Source organism: Pteropus vampyrus, unplaced genomic scaffold, assembly GCF_000151845.1.
Source record: "Pteropus vampyrus isolate Shadow unplaced genomic scaffold, Pvam_2.0 Scaffold237, whole genome shotgun sequence".
In the NCBI taxonomy this organism is placed as follows: domain Eukaryota; kingdom Metazoa; phylum Chordata; class Mammalia; order Chiroptera; family Pteropodidae; genus Pteropus; species Pteropus vampyrus.
The window spans coordinates 29,148-50,987 of record NW_011889018.1 but is presented as its reverse complement, the minus strand read 5'-3'; the positions used below and the strand labels follow the sequence as shown (position 1 = coordinate 50,987).

General features: G+C 53.0%; 1 protein-coding gene across 1 annotated transcript in view; it reads left to right on the top strand.

Moving 5' to 3' along the window:
• Positions 1-21,840, top strand: part of PCNX2 (pecanex homolog 2) — a gene marked incomplete at its 3' end in the record, with an annotated part of 168,179 nt that overhangs the window by 119,671 nt on the left and 26,668 nt on the right. Inside the window, exons 22-23 of the mRNA XM_023519783.1 lie at positions 8,219-8,327; positions 13,885-14,014. Of these exons, the coding sequence (XP_023375551.1) occupies positions 8,219-8,327; positions 13,885-14,014 (239 nt within the window). The remainder of the gene's footprint in view (positions 1-8,218; positions 8,328-13,884; positions 14,015-21,840) is intronic.

The following is a 21,840-nucleotide window of genomic DNA, read 5'->3' as shown; positions in this document are numbered from 1 at the left end:
CGCTTGAGTCCTAGCCACGCCGGAAGCAAACGGCGGTAGCGGGCTCTGTCCTCTGTGCTCTCGCTCCTGCTCGTTTGGCTGGATTCTGCTCAGCTCCATGCTCCGTGCGACTTCCATACTGGGACGAGAGAGCCACCAGACACCCCACCTCCGTAACATCCTGTGCTTGTTATCTGCACCCCGGGATCTGCTTGCCCCCGCATCGGTGGTCATGTACCGAGCGGGGTGTCACAGTGGCCGGCCCCGCGGGGGCCGTGTGCCCGCCCAGTGGTCTAGGTCGGGGGAGAGTGCTGTATCGACGGCCCCTGCACTGGCTTTGTGTGATGATCTCTTAGACAAGCGGGTGACATTTTTTTCAGCTATGGTTTAAAATTAACTTGTGCAGCCCAGGTGTCTCTCGGCGGTATAGTGACTCATAGGCCATCTAGCCAGACGACGGAGCAATGCAGCTAATTAGACGTGCGGGAGAAACTTTATGGCAGCGTTAAAGATGTCCGTGATAGATGAGGTAGGGAACCGAGGTTTCAGAATAGTGTATGCTGCTACTCGATTTAGATTAAAGGGACACACACGCACGTGTGCACACACACACATGCACACACATCCACATGCATGTGCACACATGCACACACACATACACATGCACCTACATACATGCACACAGGCACACAACACACATGCACATGCACACCCACAACACACCGTGTGTGCATACGCTCACACACGCGCACACATGTTCGTGCACACATGTGCATATGTACGTATGTGTGATATGTGCACAGGCACACACGTGTGATATGCGTGCGTGTACATGCATGCGTGCACACACGGTTGCACATGTGCATATGCAGAGAATTCCGGGAAAGACACCTCGACCACCCATCATCTGTGGCTGGTACTGGAGTTAGGTCTGCATGAGGTGGGTAACAAGAACTTTCACTTTACAATTTATGCAATTCTGAACTATATGGAATTTTGAAAGTGAGACTGTATTATTGTATTTGTACTAAACGAATTTCGAAAGGGTGGTTACTTAAAGCAGAAAGCTTCTGTGACGTGGCCGTCGCTGTCCGAATGCTCTTGTTTTCACGTGTACTACGCCGAAGAAGTGTTTGCACAGGAATGAAACCTCAGGGGAGAACGTAACTGAGGTATCTGGGGGGTGCGTGGGGGCGGGGCGGACGGGAGGCCACTCGGAAGCTGGAGGAGGAGCTGCCACGTGGCTGCAGATGTTGGCATGATTCGCCCCACTTACTCAAATGCTGCATGGGTAAAAGCAGGAAGCTTTGAACTTGGCCCTCACAGCCCTTTCCAGAGGCAGCTCGTGCCACCCACAGGATTATAAGGGGCCTGGGAAGGAAGCCCCCAAGAACAGAATCCAGAAAGCTGCCTCTTCTCCACAGGGAAGAAAAGGGTAAATAAAATCTAAAGAAGATGGGGAAACTGTACCATACAGAGTAGTGGGATGAAGGAAATTCAAGGGAGGCAGAGCGTCCGCATAAACGATGGTATTTCTGTCACGTCGCTTCCAAGTCGGTCTGGACAGGATGCTTAAAGACCGAAGGTGGCTCTGGCCAGCTCTTGCGTCACCTCCCGCTTCTTCCGTGTTGAACTCCAGCCTCCCCCCTTCCCCGGCAACACCCGCCCCCCGCACCCCTGGGCCCGCACCCCTGCCATCCACCGCACGGGGCAGCCCACGCAGACTCGGGGTTTCATTTCATTCCCAGTTCTTAGACGTCTTGACGAGACCGTCCGGATTTCTGCCTCCCGACCTCCTAGTAGATTGTAACGTTTCCGTGTGCAGTGGTGACTTCATTTACATCTCTGGACGCACTAATTAGCCGTTATGAAGTATGAACCTAACTAATTCTTTCTGTCGTGTTCTCCTGGGGGTCTTTATCTGGCTGCATAAGGCCCGCTGATCAAAGAATGGGGGCCGGTTGCATCTCCCTTCATTAGCTCCCGCTCGTTTGCCTGAGTGGCTCCCCGCTGCTGGGCATCTCATCCTGCATCACCGATGATGAATTATTACCCTGGCTTTTTCGCCCTCCTTAGATTTCAGTCTTCGTAATGGTTTTTATTTTCACTTTTCTGTCGTAGGTGAATCAGATCCGTCTCGTTTGATAACTCTCATCTGACTAATCCTGCTACGTTGCGTATCACTGTTAAGTGTGGTGTTGACTGCAGTGTAAGACTCGCATCTTTTATCAGGTTTAAGAAAAGCTTTTGTTAGCAGGTTGCAGGAGATTTTTTTTTTTTTTTTGAGCGCATGTTGAGTTCATTTTTCAACATTCTTTCAACATCAATGGAGCATCAGATTTTTTTTTACTCTTCATTTTGTGAATTATATTGACTTTTTTATTATTAAACTATTAGGAGATGAACCAAATTTGGTTATGATGTGTTTTATACATTTATAGATTCATTTTTAAAATAGCTTATTGAGTTTTACATTGATATTAATAGGCGAGAACATCTACATTTTCCTTTCTCATAATATTCTCGTTCATTTTTTGTATTAGAAAATAGCCTTCCGATGTAAACTGAAGTTTTTCTAGGAAGCGCATTTCAAGGCTACAGCTTTTCCTCTACAGACAGCTCTAGCTGAGTCCCACAGTTGCGACTGGTGCTACTGCTTGCCATTGTCATTCAGCTTTAAATATTTTCACATTTTAATTACCATCTATTCTCAGTTAATTCGGTGTCGTGTTCGTCGTTATTATCCCCAAACTCAAAGTTTGTGGTGGCTTTTTGCTATTGTTATTGTGCCATCTTTTTATAATCGACTTTTCATTTAACCGCGAAGCAATTCACCTTGGTCAAGACTTCTTTTGTAGTTTAATGAGTCATCATGTACCCGAGCTTAAAAATTGCATTCTTTGTCTCGGTTGGCTGCAAGGTTCTCATCTATGTATCTCTTAGACAAAGCTTTTTATATCTCTTGGTCACATATTTTATATGCATATTCATTTATTAAACTATAATTTTTCTGAGATACGTGTCTTAAAATGTCCCCCTATGACTTAGATTTTTTCATCTCACCTTGTAATTCTATTCATTTTTACTTTAGCGATTTCGAGAATGGGTGGTTAAATACATACGTCCTAATTATTTTATCTTCCTGGTGCCTCTTCTCTTTTATTGTTACGGACTGCTTTTTTTCTTTTTTGAGTAAAATCCATTTTACCTAATATTAATATAGCTTGAATAAAGAAGCTTTCTTTTGGTTACGATTTACCCGGTCTCTTTTTTTTTTCATTCTCTTATGTAAAAACTTTCTAAGTCGTTTTAATATTTCTTGTAAAAGCATCTAGCAAGATTTCTCTTCTGGATACAGGCTGAGGATCTCTTGATAGGCACATTCTGTCTGTTTACAGGTTGTAAACTGCGGTTACTGCTATGTTTTTGCTCTTATATTTTCGCTGTATATTTTTGATGCCTTTTCTTTGTCATCTCGCCCCCTCTTTCTTGCCTTTATCGAATGGAATGCACCTTCTTTGACCCCCTTTTTTCTCTATGCTTTAGAAACCGAATGTTGAATGTCTAGTTCTTTAGCGCAGTGAATCTCAGTGTGTGGTCCGTTTCTTCCTGAACAATTTTCTGCTCCCCGCATCACCGCCTTCGCCGCGAAATGTCTGATAATTTCCCCCCGTCCTTTTGCTCCTGGCTTTCACCCCGTTCCGCCCTGAACCTCCAAATGCCCTCCCACTTTTTCTGCCCCTTCCCAGGCTCTCCGGAGCCGCCTCCTCCTCGGTGCCTCTCACGTGGGACTCGGCTCACCTTCCGTTTGACAGCCGGTTTCTGGGGCTCCTTTAAGTCTCACGTGTCCCTTCGAGTTCAGACCCTGGTAATGACACGTTTTTTTGTAAAGTTGTGTGAAGTCCATTCTTTCCGAGAAGGAAACTTGCTGAATCCAACAGTGAAAACAAAACGAAGCAAAAACGGCAAGCGATAGAACTAAAATGTGTGACCGGTAAAGCCAGGTCAGGTGACAGGTGGCGGCTCGGTTGGGAGAGAAAGTTCTGGTTTAATCAAATGGAATGCGCCTGCACGCAGCTCCCTCAGACAGTGCCCAGCATGAGGACGTTCAACAAATGGTCAGTAACTTTATTGGAGGGCGGTCCCCAGAGGAAAGATGGCATACGCCTTATTTCGGGACGTCTGAGGGAGGAAACGTGTCGGGGTCATCTTTACTTGGTGACACTCTCCTGGGATGGTTCGTGGGTTTGTGCAGATCGGGTTTCCTCTCTATACAGAGACACACTGGCACGTGTCCGCCTCGTCGGAGAGGTATTTCCAAAATAGGTCATTCAAAACGAGAGCGTTTACAGTGTCTTCTTCGGGAAACCAGCCAGAATTCCTCCACGGTGCCTTTCTTTATTCTTTCCGTCGTGTTTTCAGTGGGAGAGACGCAGATGGTTTTGTTTTGTCTCGTAGTCGTGCTCGGGTAGCTCCTGAGGTTGATCATGCTCTAACAGGGCTGAGATTTAAGGTCTTGAAAGCAGAACATTTGTGAGATGAGCTTCGTAAAAGCGGAGGCCCCACGCAGCCGAGGGGATGCAAGCTCCCAGCCAGCGTAAATGGATTTCTATTTAAAGCACCTCGGTGCAGTGTTACTGGAAAGCTTTCGGTGGTGGTGTTCTTATTCATTCTTATCTCACGTGTTTTATTATTTTATTCACAATGGCCTAATACGGCGCCTGAGGTGCCTCTTCATATACACTTCTCGTTAATGAGGGATATTTAGGTTTCCTTTTGTGCTTAGGCATTACTTTTTGACATTACAGATTTTTCATTCTTTCACCTGATTTCACCTTTGAGATGAAGGCCCTATAAAAGGAAAATGTGAAATGGAATCTTTTTAACCGGGATCACACCTTTAGGAATGAAACGTGTAAGCCACATTGATCGTCTTGGGGCTGTGCGTTGGAGAAGCACAGAAACCCGGGTGGGCTGCCTTTCCGAGGTCCCGGGGGTGTCTCTAGGCCTGCGGGGAGGTGTCGTATTTTATTAATTGGGCATTTGTACTGGAAAGGGCACTCCAGGACAGCTCAGACCCCTCCATCGCTGTGCACTCGGAGAAGAGGTCCCCGATAGTGGCTACAGCCGTAATTTGTCCTGTCTGCACTTGTGACCCTGCCCCTTTGCCGTCAGCAGCAAGGCCTCGTGGAAGACACCTGCCTTTAGCTGCTTTCTGCTGCCGTCATCCATGAAGGCTCATGGCCTCCGGGTTTGCTGGTGGACACAGCAGCACACAGAGAATCAGGAATTGCTGACCTCTGGCTTCACATGGGCCAGTGGCTCACGCTCTGGCCGAAGCAGCCCACAGCCTCCCTGAGTCAGCTTCCGTGCTCTGGACTTGGGGCGTTGCGTTGTTTGGGAGGGGCTCTAGAATCTCCTGATGGTGAGCTAAGGACGTCCTCAAAATAAGACCTGTCCCAATATTCGTTTATCACACTCTCCTTTTGAACTTACAGCTGCCAGGCAAGGTTCTATGTCCTTAACAAAGACGAAGTTGTTGAATTCTCAAATGACACCGCGGGGCGGTGCCATTATCACCCCGTGACAGGTGTGAGCGGGCTTCAAACCCACGCGGCGTGCCCTCGGCCACTTAAACATCGCCCTGTGTTGACATCTGACGCGTTACGGCACGTGCTTTTCTGGCGGCTTCGTAGGGAGCACTAAATGACAGCTATGTAGAAATTATAAATGCGCAAAGGGCCGGCCCCCAGGAGAACTGGCTTCTTCCGGTTGAGGACAGCGCGTGTTGAAAATCTTTCACGAAGCTTATATTTTATTCTTCGCCACATCTGTGGAAAAAAACAAGGTACCAAGAGACGTAGGAAATGAGCACGAATACCCAGGGCCTTGGCCGCAATTAGAGCATGAGAGAGCGTGTCCTTGATTACTGGTTTTGCTTACATGTAAATACAAGTTGCTGCACGAAGCAAAAAAAATAATTGCAATAGATTCGCTTCATCATAGTGCAGCCAAGTTTCACCCGTTAGAGCTTTAAACTTGCAGAGGAGGCTCTCCCCGGGGCTGGCTGTCTGATCGTAGTTTCTGACCTACTTATCAGCTGTGTTCGAAGGCGGCTCAGAAGCCTCCCAGGATATGGTCAAGCGCTGAGAAGCCACCGGGAGAGATTTCACACCCTGTGATTCATTTTTAGGGCGTTCGAGGGGTTGTCCATCACATAAGGCGGTCTCGCTCATGCTTGCTACTCTCACCCAAGCATGAGTCACCAAGCTAATTCTTGACAAACGGACTAAGCATCCTAGTGAGGTGACTGAGAGGTTTCTTTAGAGTTCGGTGAGGCATAAATGAGCAAGTTGATGCGCGAGAACCCGCCACGGCTTGCTCCGGGGGACTCTCGAGTCACGTGTTTGAAGTCTTGTCTTTTGTAACTAGAACGGTCCATCTCCGGTTGGGTTAATGGTGGAGACGGAAGGAGATGCTATCGGCCTTTAGAAGAAATCGCATCATTTAACAGAAGCGAGTCAAGCGTTTGAGTCTGACAGTTTGAGACCGTCAGTCTCAGTCTGTGCAAGTCACCTGCTGACAGGTAAACGAGGCGCCGGGGAGGAGACAGCTCTTCACGTGAGCGTAAGAGATGTGACCTCGAGCTGACGTAGCAGAGTCACCTGCTGCTGCCTCGGCCGTCGGCGCCTCCGAGGCCCTGGGAGCTGTGCGGATCCATCCAGAACGGACTCGAGAAGCGTAAACGAGCCCGGTTCCTCCACAGATCTTCAAGTCCAGTCACGTGATCTCTCTCCTCCTGTTTCCTGTCTCCCTTCCCTGGATGTCCCCACTTCCCGTTCCCTTCATATCTCTCTCTCTCTCTCTCTCTCTCTCTCTCTCTATCTCTCTCTCCCTCTCTCTCCCTCTCTCTCTCCCTCAGTCTCTCTCCTCTTCCCTTCTCTCTGCCTCTCGCCCTTCCTTGTAGACCTGTGACTGGAGTCACATTTAGACCTCGGGCGTTCTGTACATAACCAGATGCTACAACTCCTTAAGAATTCCACGTTTGCGGTGATGTTGAAGGAAATTTTATTGTTGGTTCGTCTCATGTGGCCCGTCCAATGATGCTTAATTCTGCTCTAAGGTTTTCCCTTAAAACGGGGTATTTGTGAGAATACAGTGAGACAAGAAATTTGCCAGGAAGCTGTGGAGAGGATGCTGATTAACCTCATTTTACCTCATTACACTTTCATGGAACAATCTTGTTCCAAAACCACAAGGCTGGCCTTTCACGGAAGGGCTGAGGCATCGTGGCTCCTCGAACGTTTCCTAAATGGCCCTGTGTCCGAGCCGCTGCCTTCCCGTCGTTGGGGTCACGTGGTGCTCTGCGAGCCTCATTCAGAATTCCGTGTTCTGCATCTTTTCACGTCCGTGGCCTTGGCGAGTGTGCTTCACTGTCTGCTGTGCCAGACGGGCTAGGGCCGTCCGGTTGTGGGTGAGGAGTGTCTATGGAGCTCGCGGGACGTCCTGTGAGGACACTCACAGGGGCAGGTGACGGCGGCAGACGTCGCACCTGGGGTCCCTCAATCCCTGCTCACCGCAAGGCCTAGTCCACGGCCCGGGCCAACCATGCTCCTCCATCCTTCCGGGCACCGATGTCTTCTCTGGCCTCCGGCCAAAGCCACCGAGCGCGTTCCCCTTCGCCTTCATCCTTAGGCCCCATCCACCTTCTCCCTGGAGCTCGGTTCCTCCTGCGTTGGCTCATCTGACAGACGCAGTGGCTCCCACGTCCCATCTCGCTGTCTCAGGCACTTTGTAACTCGCAGCTCAGACCTGGGGGGCTCTTTTCCCCAGCAGGAGCAGCTGGAGGCGTGACTTAATACACAGAACCTTGAACAGTGTCAGCGACGGTTCGTGTTCGCGTGAATGTCCCTCTAAATGACCCGGTGTGGAGGACGGGCGATCACGCTGGGGGCGTTTCTCGGGGAAAGGCAAAGGGCTGCACCGCATCGGCCAAACAGCCGATGTGACCAGCCTGGCGACGTTAACCCCGCGAGGCTCCTTCTGATCACCCTGCTGCCGTGTTCAAATGTCCTCAGAGGCCGCCTTGCCTGTGGGACACAGGGAGGTCCGAGCCCCGGGAGGGCACACAGCAGTCGCTCCGCCCCTGCCTAACGGTGACACGTGCGCTCTGAGTGACCCCGGCCGCGGCCGCTGCGGCCGTCAGCGCTGACGAACCTTGTTCTTCTTCTGCCTTCAGCTCGGGGACCTGCTCCGGAAGCTCCAGTTCGTCATGACGTACGTGGCTCCCTGGCAGATGGCGTGGGGCTCTTCGTTTCACGTGATCGCCCAGCTCGTGGCGATCCCTCGTATCCTTTCCGCTGCAGCTTCTGTCCGCGTTTCGGGGCGCGAGCTTTCGTTGAACCCTGGGGACTAAAGGACTCGAGTCTTCGGGATCGCTTTTTAATGTATATCTGCCCGGGGCGGGCACTGTGCATCCCCTTGGGGCCACTTAGCCTTAAAAGAGGGTTCTGAATTTTGAACTATTCCTGCCTCTTAAGGGATATTCAGGAGTTAGTTTAATTTTTCTGATTCTCCTATTGCCCAGGCTCAGAACCGCATTAAGATATCCTGCCTTTTAAATGGAAAGTTACAGCTTCGGCGATGCGGGTGACTCGTACAAAATAGCGGAAATTGATTTGCTGTATTTACACACTGTGGAGAGGGCCGAGGTACTGACGTATATGACAGGTTACCTAACATCGATATGGCTGGGTTGGCAAATGCTTGAGCGATATTCAGAAACCCAGAATTAGGCATAACAGAATTGCCCAAATATTTTTGAAGACCAAAAAAATAATTCGCGATTTTTGTTTTATGGTTGTTGTTAGCCAACGATCCTCATTCTATCATTCGTAGTTTCGTTCGGTTTCTTTGTATTTATCTGTTTCCATCACGATAATTAGTTTTAATTTACTTTAAAACAAATTTAAGGTGCCCCTTCTAAAGATCACTTTAACGCAGTGAAGTGTGTGTGTGTGCAAGTGAGTGTGCGTGCATGCGTGCGTCTCTGCCTCTGTGTGTGCGTACATGTATCTGCTTGTCTGTGTGCATGTGTGTGTGCATGTGTGCATCTCTACCTGTGTGCATCTCTGCCTGTGTTTGTGTGTGTGTGCATGTGTATATGTACGTGTGCATATGTATGTGTCTGTGCATGTGTGTGTACGTGTGTGTACGTGTCTGTGCATCTCTGCCTCTGTGTGCATGTGTGCATGTGTGCGCGCACACGTGCACATGTGCATCTCTGCCTGTGTGTGTGCACATGTGTGTATCGGCCTGTGTGCATGTGTGTGTCTCCGCCCCTATGTGTGTGCACGTGTATATCTGCCTGTGTGTGTGCATGTGTATATGTACATGTGCATCTCTGCCTTTCTGTGTGTGTCTCTGCCTGTGTGTATGTGTACGTGTGTCTCTGCCTGGGTATGTGTACATGTGTGCACATATGTACGTGTGCGTCTCTGCCTCTGTGTGCCTGTGCATTTGTGTTTCTGCCTCTGTGTGTCTCTGCCTGGGTATGTGTACATGTGTGCACATATGTACGTGTGCGTCTCTGCCTCTGTGTGCCTGTGCATTTGTGTTTCTGCCTCTGTATGTGTGTGTGCATGTGTGTATCTCTGCCTCTGTGTGTGCACGTGTGTATGTACATGTGTCTCTGCCTGTGTGTGTGCATGTGTGTATGTATGTGTCTTTGCCTGTGTGTGTGTCTACCTCTGTGTGTGTGTGTGTGTTCAGGGAGTGGATGAGAGACAGGAATAAAAAATACTCTTGAAGAGCAAAATTAAACAAAAACATTCTCGGCTCAGGCCAAAATGCACCCCCACAGGCCTCCCGCCCCCTGACTCACACCCCTCAGCCCATGTTCCCAGCATCCCCCGCGGGAGCCCAGGGCCCGGCTCGTACTTTCCAAACCACATTTCAGGGGCTGGACGCCGGTGTCGCCGCCTGCAGAAGCCTCCCTGGTGGTTCGCGCCCCCGTGCGTGACCCCACTTCAAGGCCCCGGCATTCCACGGTGGGTCTCTGGGGTCTGAACTGTGTGTATAGGAATAAACACACTCGGGGTCACCATCAGGTGACAATGCAGTCCAGGTTTTTTAAAAATTAAAAATGCTCTCCAGATTTGTTTGTTAAAAGAGAAACTCCTCAAGCATCCAGGAGCCGGCCTCACAATGCGCATTGTTCTCTGTTCCTATTCTCGGACCGACGCTGCTATTTCTGAAACACTTCGAGGTCATTTGGCAGGACGGGCCGAGAAAGAACAGAGGCGAAGCGTGAGCGCGCACCCCTCCCTGCCGTCGACTGCCATCGTTCTCGGTGACGCCGGCGATTTTGGTTCCCTAGACAGAGTCCCTTAAAACAGACTCTGAAGCAAAAGCGAGGTGATTTTCGTTTACTTCTGAATCGCGCTCCAGGAATCCTGTCTAGAATTTAAGCCTGTTTATTAAATGAAAATTATTACATGGATGCAATAATTTGCGGAGTCACACTTGGAATTTCACACTTGAAGTTCTGATTCCCAGTTTTAACCGAACCTCAGTCTCGGGGGGGTCTCGGGGAGACCTGGGGCGCCGTGGCCCCTCGTGCCTTGCGGGGTGAGCGCAGCAGCGCTGACCACTCCATGCCGTCTCCCTGCGAAGAAGGCCGGTCCAGGAGTGTCACCGTCAGCTGCCTGGCGGCGTGCAGTGGGCGTTGACACGCGCGCACGGCACCTGGCACGTCGTCGCTCCCACGAGAGCAGCGGTGCCGTGAGCCCCGCCTCTGGTCGCGCAGAGCCCAGTCCGGGACGCAGCAAGTCTGAGGACATTCTCGAGGGGCCGACCCAGCGCGCGTGAGCGACGGAGCACGTCGGAGACGCCCGTCGGCCCTCGGGAGGGCTCTAGAAGCGGCCGTGGCTTCTCGCGCTTCGTTCCTGGAACTGTCCCTGTCGGTGACGCCCACGTCCTCCCTTCCGCCGAGACGCGTGTCTCAGAGTGACCGCAGCGCCTGCCCACTGCGGCCGTGCGGTGGCTGGCAGGGCCACAGCCCCTCCCTGGGACCCTGGGACGCCTCAGGATGCGATGAGACAGTTTGGGAACCGGTGTCTCTATGCCGTCGAGACTGAGCCGTCAGGTCCTAAAAGCCAGCCCTGGACCTCGACTGATTTTGAAATGCTAATCATTTTGTCACTCTCTTAAGAAGCTGTGGGTTCCATCCTGGTGTTGAGCGGGGACCAGCTGGCTCCATTTTGGAATCGAATTAGCTTTCGGCGCGGTGCTGTTGGGCAAATTGCTTTTTCCAGAACCGGCGTGTTTTCTCCCTTGGGAGGCTCCGCTGGCCTCTGAGCTTGCGGGCCGTGGAGAGGACGGAGAGGCTCGCCCTTTAGCACGTGTGGACACCCGGCAGACAGACCCTGCCGGGTCGGTGCGGTGGGCTGGCCGCTTTGCCCCCAGCGGGCACTGCTGAGCTTCTAGGGACTTCTTGACCCTAAGTATTGGCCCTGATGTTTTCATTTTAAAGTCCTCAGGTATGAGGAAGCTTTCAAAGGCATCGCCGCTGACCTCTTCGGTTGACCTCTTGGCTCTCTCCTGGTAGAAATAGGCCGCGTGTGCCTTCTCAGGGGGTCCCCGTGTCCTGGGGCCGCCTCGGCAGCAATAGGGACAGTCTTCCCCGACAGCCCGAGCGTGTGTATTTCCTTCTTGGTCCTCCCTAAATAAAGAACCTCTGAGGCCGTCCATTCGCTCCTCCCTGCCGCTCACCTGTTAATCTTTTCCTACCACGATGAACTTTGTTTACGGTCCAGCGCTGCTCTCGTCACTTACTCCTTAATTTCTGGGTCATCGTCTCCCGCATTACAAAACGGACGACCTGGTCTCTGGGCAAATGTTTAGAATGCAGAACAGCGATGCCAGCCCCCGTAGCATCCTGCCCGGCCCCGGTCCCACTCGGCTCTGCCCTGGTTCTCCCACAAGCCCCACAGCACCCTCCGCCGCCGGCGGTGTGCCGCCCCTCCCCCCACGCCCACCGGGGAGCTCCCCCCGCCCCGTCACCCCAGCTGCCTTCTCACATTTCTCCAGCACTTCATTCAGTGACGTCTCCCACGCAGTTCTCTTTTCTCCCGGTGACAAGGGGCAAGTTAATTTGCTGTGTTTTGTGACCTAGGTATTTAGATATTTTGAGCTTTCGGTTGTCAAGGAAACTGATCGGTGGTCATAGATATCACCGCAGCATATTGTTCTGTGGTTCTCCATTTGAATCCGGATCAGAATAAAAGGACTTGGATTTAAATTGTAGCACAATGGCGATCTTTTCGATAGCGCCAAACAATTCGACACCAGAACGGATGGTTAAAGGAGCAGGTGTCATTTCACTCCTGAAGGTGTTTCAAAGTAAATAGCAAGTAAAGGGGGTAAAAGAGAAGGCATAGTCACTCGAGGCGAAACTCTGAGCTTCTGTCTGTGAAAATGCAAATGTGGACAGCACGGCTCGCTCCCTCGTCTGTGTCTGCATGTCAGTGGGGCAGTGAAGGTCCCCGCATCCACCCCTCCCTGTCACGGAGCGTTAGCCAAGCCGCGGGCACTGCGTGGAAGGTGCTTCGGAGCCCGAGTTACTTCTTCGAGGTTCCGATGGTCACGAGACGCAGTCTTCCTGCCCCTGCCGGGGATTTCCGTTTCACGTCCTGCTGGGACTTTTTGAAGAGGAGCTGAAGAAACGAGACCTCCATTTCTGCAGCGGGGAGAAAAGAGGCAGGTGGCCCCCTCCAGGAGGGAAGATCCGCCACGGACCAGACCAGACCTGTCGCGGGACGGTCGGCACCCTCGCGAGGAGCATGTGCATCTGTGAGACGTGGGCGGCCTGGCACCCCGTGACCGCTGCCGCCTCGGTGCCCACTGTTCCCCCGACTACAGCCTCCTCCCCGCCCCGCACCAGTGAGGCGGGTGCGATTGGCGGTGGCGAGAAGCTCTCCGATGATGGAGCGAGTCTGGGGAGGGACCAGCCGTCTGCTTTCCAGACACCCATTGGGCTTGAGCCAAAGTTACAGCCATTCTGTTTCTGATATTGAACAGCTCTGTTTCTGATCAGCCCGAGTGCTCAACAGCGAGGCTCAGCGTTAAGTGACAAACCCAGAGTGCGGAAGAGGCGACCCAGCACATAACGCGCCGTGGCTTCACGTGTGTACGTTTTTAGCTTGTAACCCGGACATGACTTGAATTGAGCCGTTGGTGTCCGATGTATAATAAAGAACATGTGTTTTGAATAGTGGGAAAAGATTCTTTGAGAAACAGAGATGCCACCTTCCCCCAAAATACTACTTAGTTGTTTTTACAAGTGCCATTTAATTTTAATTACGTATAAAGCTACTTAGTACTCTAGTAAGTGTACCAGCATGTGTTTTGTTCAGCTAATGATGTCTTAGTAAAAAGGAACCATTATTTTCAAACCTGAGATGTTAAGTCTATGCCACGAGTCATACCGAGACCGCCGGGTTCTTATGAGAATCATTCACGGAAGTGAACCCCGCAGGATGCTGCCGAAGGTTTTATAATAATTCCCAAAATGCACGCAGAGCGCGTGCCCTTCCTTCTTTTCCTGGTGAGAAAACGGCTGAATGTGAACGAGGCAGAGCCTTGGTCGCGGTTTGGAAGCGGGAGGGTCGCACTGTCTTCCTTAGCTGGATGCTCAGACTCCGCCCTGCTCTGGGCGTGGTTTGTAAGTGGGAGGGACACACTGTCTTCCTTAGCTGGATGCTCAGACTCCGCCCTTCTCTGGGCGTGGTTTGGAAGCGGGAGGGACGCACTGTCTTCCTTAGCTGGATGCTCAGACTCCGCCCTGCTCTGGGCGTGGTTTGGAAGTGGGAGGGTCGCACTGTCTTCCTTAGCTCGGATGCTCAGACTCCGCCCTGCTCTTCCTTCAGACGCTCGCCTCGTCCATCCTCTCGAGCCCGCTGAGCCCGTTTCTCGGGAGCGTCATTTTCATCACTTCGTACGTCCGGCCGGTGAAATTCTGGGAGAAGAACTACAAGTAAGGCCCTAAAGTCACCGCGAACCTGCTCGGCGGCGCTTCGCGCCCCTGTCAGGATCCCGCATTCCCCAGGGCGAGCTTCCTGCAGGACGAGGAGAGTCGGTTTGAGTTTACACAGGAGCGAGTTCTCGCCTGCATGTGTCCGAGGAGATTCGTGCATGTTTCGGAGCCAGAGAATAAGCGAAGCCAGCACTGGCTCGTCTTTAAACTTCTTTAGAGAAACAAGTTGGGGGACCTTTTTGGAACCCTGAAAACCACAGTTCTGAAGGTGCAAACGCTTGTGAGCGAGAGGAGGCCCCTCCCCTGCTTGAACCACGTGGGTGTGTGCGGGGTGTTGTAGACTGGGCCTTTGGGACCGGAGCCCTCCTGTCTCCTGTTCCGTGGTGAGTTAGGAGCCAGCCATGCCGGCCTTGGAGCGTGCGCATCCGGTGGGCCAGAAGGGGTGTTCCTTTCCCTGGTGGAAACGGGGACAGAGAACTCTTTGGGGGACGTTTTACTGCAGGGAGGCGTCCGAACATCTGTGCAGAGCAGTGACGTGCTTTCCTGCTTAGAAGCCTCCATTCCGAGGTCCAGCCGCCATCTCAGGGTGTCCGTGGCCACTTGGCGTGGGCTTCTAGAGCAGGACTTCTGCTTCTGTGTTCCTTCTCACCAAGAATCGATTCTGCGGGGGTCCTCAGGTTCACAGTCTGTTCCCGTGGGGGAGGGGTCCACCCTGTCGGCCTGTCCACGGTGGGCAGGGGACAAGGGTCTGTGCATGTGTATGAGGACGTGTGACCAGCTCTCTGTCAAAGAGCCGCATTGGAGAAATGCTTAGTCCCACTGGAGAGAAAAGTGCCTGATGCGAAACCCAGTCCCTGAGTGTCTGCTGTCACCTCGCATTAGGCATCAGAAGAGGGTCCCCTCTGCCAAAGATTTCAGTGATGGGATTCGGGGCGGGGCGGGGCGCCAGGAGGGGAAGGCTGGAAGGCCCATCTGGCTGCCTGGAGGCTCTGTGAAGCTCGTTGTATCTCGTCTTAAACTGTTGGTTCTTACTTCAAACACTACAACTTCTGGGGCTCCCATTTGGGAGTGCCGATGCTTGGTCTCGTCACCCTGTTTTTGGTCAGAGACAAAGTGGCAGTCGGTTAGTGTAATTCTTTCGAATTATTTGCTAGTCACAGGCGTATGTGGTATTTCCCTGGTGTCAGGCCCCTGTCCAGGTGCTTTGCATATCCCTCCACAGTTGAAAAAGATGGGCCGACTCACGTGTCCCCACGTGGCCCAGGCCCCCACCCCCGGCCTGGGAGGCGTGGCGAGCACACTCACAGTCCCAAATCCTGGGCCTCCTCGCCATCTTCCTTCCAGTCTTCTGGTGTTTCGTTCAGTCCTTCTAAAGCTGGCTTTGGGTTTTGCAAGTCCCCAGGGAGCCCTGCTCTGAAATGGAACCATTTTAATAGTCTAAGGAGCCGATAAGTGAATCGCCAGCCACCTGACAGCTACGGCCAGCCCTTGTCCCCAGTCTGGGCTGTCTCGAGACCTGCAGACTCCCTGTTCTCCAGCGCTGCCCCTCGCCGGGGACAGGGGACACGCGCGTATGCTGACCGCCTGACCAACCTGCTCCCTGGCACTCTCTGAGCACCGGGCTGTGTCCAGCCTCGAGGCTGGGACGAACAGCAGTGACGCTGGCCAGCAACAGGATCCGCGCAGATGGCGGTGCTCTGTGTCTGCCGTGTCCAGGGGCGTGGCCCTACCGGCCAAGTGTGACCACCGAGTCTAGTGCGACTGAGGAGCTAAATGTTTAATTCCTTTCAGTCTTACTTAAATTCAAACAGCCACATGTGCCTGAGGCTGCTGTGCTGGGCAGCACAGGTGTGGACCCTCCCGCTCCCCTCCCAGCTCCGAGCCCCTCCCCCACAGCGCAATGTCACAATGTCACAGCCCCACAGTGCGGTTCCCTGGGCTGCACCCTCCCTCCCTCCACCTCTCCACACCCACCCACACGCACCCCCAGTGCGGGGGCGGGGTACATCCCACCTCTGGGGGGGTGACAGGTGAGGTTCCGGAAGGACCCGCGGCTGAACGGTACGTGGCAGTCGTCTTCGACCCCTCGGTGGCCGTCAGTAAGTCCTGCCCAGCGTCGATGTCAGCTCCGCCCACCTCCGCATCTGGGCCGTGTGACTCCATGGGCCACGCACGTAGTAGGTGTTCTATAACTTTCTGAAATGAATTAAGTCCAACGATGTAGGTAAAAGGGAAGGGACATCTCAGTCTGGGTCTCATTTCTTAGGGGCTGGTAAACCAGTGCCATCTTGACGAGGAAGGGCTTTCAGCTGTCTCCGTGAACTCTGCCCGGCGTCTACATCAAATCACAGGCAGCGATGGCAAATCGCTGTAACAGTCCCATGTGTTCACAGACCCCCTCGTGCCAGAGTATTTTAAAAAGCTTTAGAAAGATATTCCGATTTATGATTCATCATCCTTCTCTTTACATATAAACGATCACTAAATAACCAAACTTTGTTATTGACGTGAAACAAATGTTTAGGCCAGAAAGTGGGACTCGTGTCCCTGGGATCCCAGCAAATGTCTTCGTTTTAAAGGACTTAAATTTATCTTCCACCCCAAAGAATGGGAAGTCGCGTTGCCAGTGACCTTGTTCATATAGGTCAGGTGTCTTCTGTAAAATCTAAAATCCCAGGGCTGTAAGAGGGCAAGTACAGCAGCTACCTGAAAGGCGGATCCGGCTTTCGTGGTGGTTACGTTTCCGTCCTATGCTCCGGGTTGGTTTTCAGACGTTAAATCATAGGGGGCGTCATCCTTGCCACCCAGCATGCCTTCGGCATCTGGGCGAGGGCGCTGTGCTGGGCTTCAGCTCACAGGAATCACTCTGCGGGCCTGGTCTGCAGAAGCGTCGCCCTGCATGGGCGTCAGCAAGTGATAACCTGTCCCGTCACGCTCTGCTCCTCCTGGCGATCAGGGTGCCCCCAAAGTCCCACGCTGTGGCCAGTCCCACGCGGTTAAAACCTCGGCCCATCCATATGGTTAGGGATCTGACCTTGGGCAGTTATCCTGCCTGGGAGCTTCTGTTACCCGGTCTGTAGTGTGCCGACCGCCTCCAGGAGCTCCTAGGGCCATGTGCACCAAGCGAGGAGAGGCCGGCGCAGTGGGCGTGGCCGGCGCAGTGGGTGTGGCTGCGCGCCGTGGGCGGGGATGGCCTGCATGGTGGGCGCGGCCCGCATGGTGGGTGTGGCTGCGCCTGGTGGGTGTGGCTGCCTGGTGGGAGGGGCGGGCCTACATGGTGGGCGTGGCCTCACAGCCTGAGCGGCTGAGCATGGTGGGCGGGGAGTGGCCACGCGGTGGGCGTGGCCGGCGCGGTGGGCGGGGCTGTGCTTGGTGGGCGTGGCCGCGCCAGATGGGTGTGGCTGTCCGTGGTGGGCGTGCAGGTTCTGTCTGTGCAGAGTTCTCAGCCTCATTCCTCGCCCGGTTTTGTTTTCCTTCTTTGTGTTTTTATCTTCGTCTCATTCAACTTTTGATTCAGTTTTGTGTACACGTGTTCTGTGTATCCTTGCTGCCCACCTGAAATCCTTCCTGACATGACAGAGCACAGCCCTGTCGGCCGGTGACACAGCCACAGCCTGCGTGCTGCGACGTGCCCCGTAAATTTCATCTTCACCTTCGGTGCTGTGTTTATCTGGATGCCTTATGGTCACAAGCCTGGTCCTGTTCTTTGAGCATCACAGCTGCCTCAGTGGAAAACGGGATCTCTGAAGCGCTGCTATTTTGTGGTTTAACCACAAAACACATGATCGGAATGATTCAGCTAGTCTCGGAGGGCTCGCGCTTGAGTCTTCTGTGTCGCTCCCCAGCCCTTCGCGGTCCGTCACACAGAAGCCAGGCTGCGCGGCCCCTCGGAGTCACAGAGGCCCCGCCCACCTTGTCCTGCACGGGAACAGACGTCGCGCCTCGCCGGGTGGCCTTTGCGAACTTGGTCTGCCACAGCCGTGGGCTGTGCACAAAGCTGATCCCGCTCCTTGTGGTGTCACTTGGACGCCACAATCACCTGGGTACACCTGCCTACCCAGCACCCTCGTGCCCCGCCATGCTCCACCCCCCACCGGTTGGAAGGCAGTTCTTCCCTTCAGGCTGAGCAGCCCTAGCTGTTCTTTGTGTGACGTGGTCTAGACTTTGGGCATCCTAGCCACCCTCATCAGACGTCCACTGGACTGTTCCTAACCCTCCCCTCCTAGCCAGCTCCAGATGTCACCTACTCAGCTCTCAGTAGAGGGACTTGTGACGTTCTGCGAGCCAGACGCTCAGTTCGCATTTATGCCTCTTAAAGTCTAAAACCTCTCAATTATTTTACCAAAGTGCGGCCAGGCCCAGCCTCCATCACTGCAGCCTTCTGTGTGTGCTTTACTGAAGATCCGAAGTTCACATTTCCACTGTCAACGCTCAGCATGTGAGCTTTACCTCCATACCCCCGCCCAGAGAGGCTGGGGCCAGTCAGGTGTTTCCTCCCAGTCCAGCCCCACCCGTGTGCTGCCTGAGGTGGGCGTGCCTGCCACAGCCTGGGCCTCCTTCAGGATTCCTTGCTGGTGAACAGGACAGAGCCTCAGGCGACTAACTTGGTTACACAGTCACAGAAGGAAGTTCTCACTCGACACTGTTACCTCATTCAGAATAGAGAAGATTGTGTGGGGCGTTCTCTCTGGCAGAGAACACCCAGCAAACGTGGGCTGTTTGAAGCATGGTGTTAAGATCCTTGTTTAATGCTTAGAGCGTCTCTGAAGGCAGCTTTTTTCTGAAGGGCAAATCAGGACCTTCTGTGGAGTTTGGGTTCATAGCGAAACTCAGCACTGCAGTTAAAGCCCGCAGTGTTGCGGGGGAGGGGTCTGAATTTTCTGCTCGTGGTGACGCTGCCGCATTATTCATCTAGGGACGTTCACCAAGCACCCGGACATACTGACTCGCTGTTGAGATGAAGCCACAAAGCTCCCCTGTCAGGTGTCTTGGGCGGCTGGGGCTCTCAGACCCGCCCAGGGGAGGGATGGGCCCGCTGTCATTCATGACACCACAGGTGGGAGGCGGGGCAGCAGATCTGTGACAATGGCCAGCCTGGTCTTTCTGTTTCTTGAGCACCTGCTGACCTCTTCGGATGTGGTTGTCTGGCCCTGCAGCCGCTCTGGGAGTAGAATTTAGAATTTCATTTTTCTCTTTTCAGAGACCAGAAAAAGGAAACTCAAGCAAGTTAAATGACTTGCCCAAGGTCACAGAACAGGTCGGCGGCTGGGCCGACATGCTTGCCCAGGTCTGGTGTTTTTCCGAGCCCCGCACACTTTCATTTTGTCCCAAGGCCAGGGGGGAAATCAACAGAAGTTCAAGGTCCGCTCAGGAGTTACACGGCGCCTTCCTACGGGCTGTGGGCGGGGGAGCCTGTCCAGCGGGGAGGGCGGTCACGGCCCAGGGCTGAGGCCGGGGCTGATTGTGCCTCCTCCCAGGAGCAGCCCCCTTTGGTCCGCAAGGGAAGTGTTCTGCAGCCCCTCCAGAAACGGGACAGTGCCAGGCGCCGCCGAGGCGGCCGAGGCGGGCCGTGTTCCCCATCACCTTCCCAGCGCTCCTCGTAAGCAGACGTCTGTCCCAAACCCGACGGCAGGTTCTGGAGGGTCAGAACCAGCACGCTCCCCCGGGACCAGCCTCGGACTGTGAGGCCGAGCTTCCACAGTCACTGAGCCCCGTTTCCATTTCTAACCTGAACTTGCTGTCCTGTTTAGGGGTGGGGGGCGCGGGGTGCTTTACGTTAGTTTGATGTTTTCAGGCCAGATTACTTTGCATAGGGTCCACCATCATGTAAACGCAGGCGGGAGACGTCACACCTGCACATAAGACTTTTGCTTTTCATTTATAATCTTAGTCAGTGTAACTGATTTGACAAGGTACCGCAGACGACCGTAGAAGCGGGCCCATGATTTCAGCGGGACTCGATTCGTGACATTTTAAGATTGCACGCGGACAAAGCGCACGCTTTGGAAGCGAGTGAAAAGCAGAGGAAGGGCGAAGTCGGTCTCAGCAGCAGACGCCGCTGGTGTGACTTAAGCGTCACGGCCCCGTCTCAGTGGCTTCGTGGTTGGAGAACGTGTCTTCTCACGTCGCTGTCTCTCCTGAGATCGGCGGCCGTGAAGCTGAAGGACCTGAGTTTCCTCATCAGGGCTGAGCGTCTCCGCACGGAGAGCCACCGCTCCATTGTCAGGGATGGCGGCTTCTTTTCGCTGGGTGGCGGGCTCATCTTGCTCATCTTGACCCAAATCCTGTGCCTACTGCTGGTTGCTAGTGGAAAAAAAAAAAAAAAAGTGTCTTCATCCCCAGGAGAAATTTCAGCCACAGTTCTAAAGAAAACACTCTCAAATGAATGACATCGGGCCTCTTTTTCCATAAGGATACAGCACCCAGGAGTCAAAACCTGAAATCCGCCACGGTCAGTGTGGGGTGGAAAAGACCAGTGGCCCCCCGGGAATGTGTCCTTGCGAACCAGTTATAATTCTCCGCACCTCAGTTCCTCGGTTCTCCACTCGCTGACTCTTTGCGAAGTGATTTTTAATAACTATTTTTATTAATTGCATTTGCAGAAAAAGGAGGCATATTTTGCCCCCTAAATATTTATGACTTTCCCGTGAATGAATGAATAGTTGGACTTCATATCCTGTATTTGAAATGTGGGATTGTCTTGGACTTTTTTTTTTTTTTTTGGCTGAAATGGAACAAGAAATCTTAATTCAAGATGTAAGCAAGTCAGGATCAGAGGTGAGGCTCCCCACTGAAGTCACCGAGTTCAGGCCTGCTCTTAGCGGTGGAGATTTTTTTAATTAAACTTTGTTTTTTTTCAGTGAATTATGGATTCACGTGCAGTTGAGGGATGTAATGCAGAGAGCTTCTCCCTGTGTAGCCATTACCCACCGAACAGGTGTCCACATCTTGCAAAATGATCGCAGCCAGGGTATTGCTGTCGACGCAATCGCGATACGGCGCGTGTCCGTCACCGCAAAGGCCCGGCCCGGGGCCCTTGTAGAAGCTCACACACCTCCTCCCCACCCCGCCCCCGCCGCCCTCCCGTCAGCCCCCGGTCTGTCCTCCGACTCCAGTGCTCTCATTGTAAGAATGTCGCCTGAATGGAATCCCGCCGCGCTTCCCCTCGTGAGATGGGCTGCTGTCACTCGGCGTAGGTCAGCGGAGACTCGTCCAGGTGACTGTGCGTGTCAGCAGTTCACCCCTTCTCGCTGGCACAAGGTCTCCGTGACGTGGACGTGCTACCCCCGCTGGGCGTCTGGGTTCTTAGGGTGGGGTCGCTTTGAGTAAAGCTGCTAGGGACACTCATCGACAGATTTCTGTGTGAATGTAAATCTTCACTTCTCTGGGATAATTGCCCAAGCATGCAATTTCTGGGTGATGTGGCAATTTTTTTTAAGAAATGGCCAGAGGAGCTGTACCATTCCGCCTCCCCGGCATCAGCGCGTGAGAGGTTGGTTTCTCCGTACCCGTGGCGGTGCATCGGCGATTTTATTGGTTTTCATTATAGCCGTAATGACAGGTGCGTAGTGATGCCCTCTGTGGCTTTGATGTGCGTTTCCCTAGCGGCCCATGATGTTGAGCATCTTCTCCCGAGTCGCTTTCCATCTGCAAGGAAATGTTTGTTTCTGTCTTTTGCTCATTTTCCAATGGAGTCTACTGTTGAGTCTTGAGAGGTCTTTATATATTTTCTGTACGCTAGAACTGAAAATATATTAAAACTTACGGAATGAGCAAAATCGGGGTTCAGAGGGAAAATCACAGCTGTTAAAACATACATTGAAAAT